Genomic DNA, 6,874 nt, shown 5'->3' on the forward strand with positions numbered 1-6,874 from the left:
TTTTTTGCGGGGTGTAGGTTTGTCTTGCTATCCCTTACGCTGGCTGGATTGCCATGTTTAGGAGCTCCGGTCCAGCCTGTCCCCCGCCAACAACCCACGCCGCCGCGTGGTAATAGGAGAGCTAGGCCACCCAACGGCCGCGCCCATTTTGGCTCGCCTCTCCAGGCTGGGTGCTGGTTCCGGCGATCCTCCACTGCCGGACCGGCTGCCGCGGCCGCCAACATCGCCGGCCGGCCTTGTCCCTTGCTGCCCCGGCCTCCTCCTCCGTCGTCGTACCTAGCTGTCTCTCTCTCTCTCTCAGGTAACATCCAATCCCCACTTGTTTTGTTTGCGCCTGGCGGCGTGGCGAATAGATGAATCAGCAATCAACCTGCATGACCAACCACGTACGCCGCCGCGCACCTCGGACAAGAGGAATTCTTTTTTTTTTTCGAAACGGGGACAAGAGGAATTGTTTATTATGCGCTGACAAGAATTGTATGCATGCATGCGCCGTCGTCGTAGGAATATTAGCTGGCCAGGGATTAGGGCGTAAACCAAGCGATCTAGCTAAGTAGGTTAGCCTCATGCTACGGAACCAGCTTTAGAGCATAGATAATAGAAGAGCCTGCTGCTGGCTATATAGTTGTGCCATGTCATCTAAAGTCTTTGTAAAAAGTTAGCTTGTACTCCCTCCATTCCGAAATCTAGTGCGCATAGATTTTATCCCACATACCAATGCATGCGCTGGCAGTGCAGTTTGGACGAGAAAGCCCCCAGCCTCCCATGCGAGTACTAGTAGTACTAGTAGTACTAGTACGTTGGCCTCGACGCTGCAAGGAGTACTAGTACTATTACGATGGCCGCCTCCGTCTGCAACTCACGCGCGCCCATGACCAGCAAGCAAAGCCGGCAAAGGAAGCTGTCAAGCGGGTATGCGAGCCAAGGACGTGGCGGCGCTAGCCATTCACGCGTTGGGGAGCAGCTGTGAAATCGGCATCTCCATTGGACCCGAGGTGGAACTGCTCACCGGTGCTGGAGAAGAAGACCGAGAAAGGGGCAGCCAGCACCTGAGGAAATCGATTGACGCCGGACGTGGACGCGGGCATGGAAGTGGGGAAGCTGGCCGAGGAAGCGGTGCACAGCTGTGGCCGCGCGACGGCAGGGTGCCGAGGACGGCCACGCGCGCTGCTGACGAAACTCGAGGCACGACTGTTGGGTGCGTTGGCGGCTGGTGGACGAGCTCCACATGCGCGCCGAGCTCCCGCAGCTGGTGGCCCTGCTCCCCGGTGTCCGTGGGCTCGTGCTGGAGCTCATTCTCTGGGATGCAGGCCAGGGGCACAGTGGCAACGGATACACCAGCAGTAGATGCGACGACGCCGGAGGCCGGCCGTGGACGCGGAGGCACCATATGCGAATGCGACGCCGCCGTATGCGGAGGCGGAGACACCAGCAGCAGATGCGATGACGCCGGAGGTCGGCCGTGGAAGCGAAGGCGTCGGATACGGACGCGACGACGCCGGATGCGCCGGCCGTGGACACAGCGATGCTGGAGGAGGACGCGGAGATGCCGGAGACGCCGGCCTCCATCTCCTGAAATCTCCGCCGCCGTGGAGTTGGAACCGGAGGAAGGGGATAAAGGCGAGCGTTGCGTGCGGGAGTGCTGCTGCGGGGCTAGTTCCGTCCAAAAATGCCCAAAGTAGCTAACACGCACTTCATATTGGAATATCGGCAAAAAAATTATGCGCACTACATAGAGGAACGGAGGGAGTATAATAGACTGGCTATTAGCTTGGCTACAACATCAAAAGATTCACCATGAGGGGAGGCACGAAAATACACATGATTGGTGTAGGGAGTAAAACGCCGGCTAAAAGCTCACTCACGGGCTGCATGCAGGCTGTACACTCTCGTTTACCGTGATATAGCCCGGCTGTACGTCAAGCGCCGGCTCGAGTCTCTCTCTTCACTTATCACTGCTCCACATAGGAATACGCTACAGCCGGCTGACTAGGTACTACTATACTTGCTCTTACACCTATCTAGCCATCGCCAGGACAAGACGAGTTTTTTACTTGAATTTTATGATTTAAAAACTCCTTGTCTTGCACAAGTCATCCTGGGACACATGCGGCGTCTCGTCTATGGCCGGACCGGACGGACGCCACCGCCGCGGAAGTGGACTTACGGCTAACGACCGATGCGTTCCCTCCAATATCTCCTCCCAGCTGTGAAATCAAATGGAAATATGTACCAGTGCCGTCGATGGACCATCGTCAATACGTACTACTCCAGATTTCAGATATTTGACACACACAAAAATAAATAAATTCAGATTTCAGAGAGCGGCACGCAGCTGCCTCCTGTTCAATGCGGCGAGGGCGACGACTAATCTTTGTCATGTCTGTCTCCAGGATGTCAAGCCTTTCCTTGCCCGATCCATCCATCGGGTCCTCTACGTACGGCTAGTCCCTTGTCAAGACGATGACGATGGGGACGGCCCCAATTTTATTACTCACGTCCTGGGCTCTGATTTGAAGTGTGCATGCACAGCTGTTTCTATCTCACACCGTGCATTTTGCCCGGCCTGGAATTGCTCCTGCCACCTGGACTATTTTAGATTGTGAAACTTGCGACGACTGATGATTCAACAACGTCTGCAGGCGTGATGTGGGGGAGGGTTGTTCAGCGCCAATCAGGAGCGTGTTTGTTTTTCCAAACAAGAGGAATCGGGTACGATTAGAGGTCACTGGAACCCAAACGAAATTTCATCCACCTACCTTAACGACGAGCCTTTACTTCTGAAACTGACGCTCCAGCAGTAATGCCACACTTAAAGTTTTATTCATTCATGGAAAGAGTCTACTTATTACAGGGAGGAGCTAGAATGAGGAAAATGGAATAACCAACTTCCTTGAATTAGGCCTCCACCCCAAACGCACGTTACTCTTGTCATCCGCGTGAGATGAAACTTCTGTAAATGTGCAAGTGCAGCACTGCTCACCACACTTTGGGCGCCTCGTTTCAGATAGCTGCCAAGATCTGTCAGTAGAAAAACACAAACAGACTTGTGAAGAAGAGCTTGTGTGAAGCTCTCGTGTAGCGTCATGGAGTAGTATTCACTGGTACTAGTAGTAGTATACAGCTTGCTCTCACAACCTGTTTGTTTCAGTAGCATCCACAACTGTCAGGTGGCGACGCGTAGTACCCAGCCAGAAGTACGCACACGGCTCCTTTTTTTTCCCGAGGATGAAACATACAACTCCTAGCTAGGATGTGTCCACGCGATGTGTCACGCACTGATGGAGCCAGTGCCAAGCCAACGAACCAGCCAGTCATCGACTCATCATCATATACGAACGGCGCATTTGCCTATTTAAAAGCCAAACACAAATCGTCGCTTGCACTTGCACATGATCTGTCCACCACCTTGTGTTCCCTGCCTGCCTTCCTAGATCTTTCCTCTCTCTTCATCAGATGGGTTTTGTGCTTCTGATGCTGATGCTCTGAATACTTCCATGCCTGTCCGCCTAGCCTAACAACGCCCAGAAGCGTCTAGTAGTTACTCAACAACTTGGATGCAACTCTTTCTTTGGGATTTTTAGGCAAGGCAGATGCTCTCTACCGATTTCATTTAATTACCCTCTCCATTCCCTTACACAAGGCCACTATAAAAAAAGGAAATACATTTTGCATCTATACAAGGCCAAACAGTAATCGAGACAAAAATTAATGATATTTCCTTGTGCTACCAACTTGTTTAATACTCCCTCCTTCCCACTAGTTTCAAAAATCGTCTTACATTATGGGACGGAGGAGTACTTGAATGCATGTAGTCATAATGATAATGCACTACTTTCTTCTCATTTCTTCCTTGTATGCATGAAGACACATTAATGATCCAAGTATTAAGATAAAAAAGGTAAAATATAAGGCAAATCTGCTGATCGCCTGCTGGTCCAGCTGGACATGGACAGTTTGGGTTTGGCACTAGTAAGTTTGCAGAAAAACATTGATTTGCTCTTGAAAGTTTGGATGGTGACTCCTGATTTGTTTCACTCTCCAGCAAAAGATAATTAGTTAAATAAAATTTGTTATTTAAGCGCGCTCACTCTCTCCTTGCTTGGTTCTCACACTCGCTCTGTGCAGGTCTCGTTGAGCGAGCCATGGAAGCCAACACAAGCAGCAAGACCGGCGAGGTGCCGTCCCTCCTCGCCAACGTTGAGGTTTCCCATCTCGACGGCTTCGATACGACCACCCCGATGCAGAGCCCCAAACCGGTGCTTTACCCCGACACGGGCCGCCCCGCCCGGGTGAGTCAGTCTTCCGCTCCCTCGTACGGATCACGGCACGGCTGAAAAGAAATGGAGCTTGGACATGATCGATCGATCACCTATGTATTTCAATTTGATGCAGATGCGGCCGCCGGAGCGCGTGGCCCCGCGCAGCGAGGCGGTGATCCCAGCTTTCGACTCGCCGTTCAACCCGCCGGGGCAGCGCTCGGGGTACCCCGTGTCTATCAGCCTGCCATCGTCGCCGACCGGCTTCGGCAAGCCCCTCGTGGCGCCCGGCGGCGACTTGCACGAGCGGAAGCAGGCCATGTCGAACGCGGCGCAGGAGCCGGCGCAGCACGTGAGGTTCGTGCAGCCGCACAGGGTGATGTTCCGGTCGCAGCCGAACCCCGGCGGGGTGCCCACCCACGCCGTGAGACGGATGGGTAGCCGGGGCGGCAGGACCATGAACCGGGACAAGCGCTTCGACTCGTTCAAGACGTTTTCCGGGAAGCTGGAGCGGCAGATCACCCATCTGGCCGGCGGCGGCGTGCCGGTTAGTACCCCCGAGGAGGAGGAATTCGCCCAGGGACAGGGAGAAGCCGTGAGTGGCGACAACGTTGATCGCTTCTTCGCCGCACTGGAGGGACCCGAGCTGGACAAACTCAAGGTACTAACGAGTTCAAGAGAGTTCAGGGATGAGAGCCCTCCCATTCCAGTCTCGAAATTCTGAAACTTGTGTGATTGCTTCAGTCGTCGGAGGAGCTGGCGCTGCCGGCGGACAAGAAGTGGCCGTTCCTGCTCCGGTTCCCCATCTCGGCGTTCGGTATGTGCCTCGGGGTCAGCAGCCAGGCGATCCTGTACAAGACGATCGCGACGGCGGCGCCGACCGAGTTCCTGCACGTGAACCCCAAGGTGAACCTGGTGCTTTGGTTCATCTCCGTGGGGCTAATGTCCATCATCACGGCCGCGTACGCATTCAAGATCATCTTCTTCTTCGAGGCCGTCCGTCGCGAGTACTACCACCCCATCCGTGTCAACTTCTTCTTCGCGCCGTGGATCGCCTGTCTGTTCCTGGCCATGGGCGTGCCCCCCTCCGTCGCCACCCAGCTGCCTCCCTGGCTTTGGTACGCGCTCATGTTCCCGGTGCTGTGCCTCGAGCTCAAGATCTACGGGCAGTGGATGTCCGGCGGGCAGAGGCGGCTGTCCAAGGTGGCCAACCCGTCCAACCACCTGTCCGTCGTGGGCAACTTCGTGGGCGCGCTGATGGGCGCGTCCATGGGGCTCAAGGAAGGTCCCATCTTCTTCTTCGGCGTCGGGATGGCGCACTACACCGTGCTGTTCGTGACGCTGTATCAGAGGCTGCCCACCAACGCGACGCTGCCCAAGGACCTGCACCCGGTCTTCTTCCTCTTCGTGGCGGCGCCGAGCGTGGCGTCCATGGCGTGGGCCAAGATCGTGGACGAGTTCGGCGTGGGGGCCAAGCTCGCCTACTTCATCGCCATGTTCCTCTACTCGTCGCTCGCCGTCCGGATCAACTTCTTCAGAGGGTTCAGGTTCTCGCTGTCGTGGTGGGCCTACACGTTCCCGATGACCGGCGCGGCCATCGCGTCCATCCGGTACGCCACCGTGGTGGACAATGCCTTCACCAAGGCGCTGTGTGTGGGGCTGTCGCTGCTGGCCACGCTCACCGTGACGGGCCTCTTCGCCACCACCATGGTGCACGCCTTGGTGTTCCACGACCTTTTCCCCAACGACATCGCCATCGCCATCACGGACCGCAAGATGAAGCCTATCATGGAGCTGCAAGAGAGTGGCAAGGACGACGACAGCCGCTCCGGCAGCAGCAGCAGCAAGGACGTAGAGGCCGGCGCCGCTGCCGCAGTAGCACCAGAAGCTTGATGATATACTACTGTATTTGCGTGGAAATCAAATGATGGCGCCAACGATCGGGCACTTGGCGGGATAGGATACGATCGTACTGTACAAAAGTTTGCTTGCACGCTAGTAAAACGGAGAGGAGCTGTCGACGATAGTCACCGGCATAGAATAAGCAAAGAAGGTCCATTTGGAATCTCACTGGAAACCTCCGTTTCCCAAAAGAATCATACGACCTCTGCTCTGCTTGGCCGAAATGAGTAAATAGCGTCCATGCATCTCACGTCCACTTTTGATTTCTACCTCGGACGATATACAATATGTTTTCACAATTTTGAATTTTGATACGTATATGCGCTCCAAAACACGACAAGACCCAACAAAATTGGTCTGATGCGCGTAAAAAAGCAACGAAAACGTGGAGGTGCACATCGGGATAGGGTAAAAGTTAAGGTGACACACAGGCAAATGGATCATTATAATTCAATCTAAAATAGGAGTACGAGAAAACCCAACAAAATTTATTGGAATGCTATAAACGTTATGGTGCACGTCATAATAATGTACAAACACACAAAGTGAAACATTTACATCGACTCTAAAACACGACGATACCTAAAGAAAATACATAAAATTTATTCTTGTTTTATAACACATGTTTGAAGCGAACGAAAACACAATAAAAACTTGTGGCGTGCAGCGGAACCGGCTAAAATATTATAAAATGCAATGAAATGTTACCCTAA

The 6,874-nt window shown here is 53.8% G+C and overlaps 1 protein-coding gene across 1 annotated transcript; it reads left to right on the forward strand.

The window, feature by feature from the left end:
• The first annotated feature begins 202 nt into the window (after positions 1–202).
• LOC119330137 (S-type anion channel SLAH2-like) lies at positions 203–6,326 on the forward strand. The gene is made up of 4 exons (XM_037603258.1): positions 203–301; positions 4,129–4,292; positions 4,396–4,920; positions 5,004–6,326. The coding sequence occupies exons 2-4, from the start codon at positions 4,146–4,148 to the stop codon at positions 6,150–6,152; spliced, it is 1,821 nt and encodes a 606-aa protein (XP_037459155.1). The 5' UTR covers positions 203–301; positions 4,129–4,145; the 3' UTR covers positions 6,153–6,326.
• Positions 6,327–6,874: the final 548 nt, after the last annotated feature.

This window comes from Triticum dicoccoides, chromosome 1B (assembly GCF_002162155.2).
Source record: "Triticum dicoccoides isolate Atlit2015 ecotype Zavitan chromosome 1B, WEW_v2.0, whole genome shotgun sequence".
NCBI lineage: Eukaryota > Viridiplantae > Streptophyta > Magnoliopsida > Poales > Poaceae > Triticum > Triticum dicoccoides.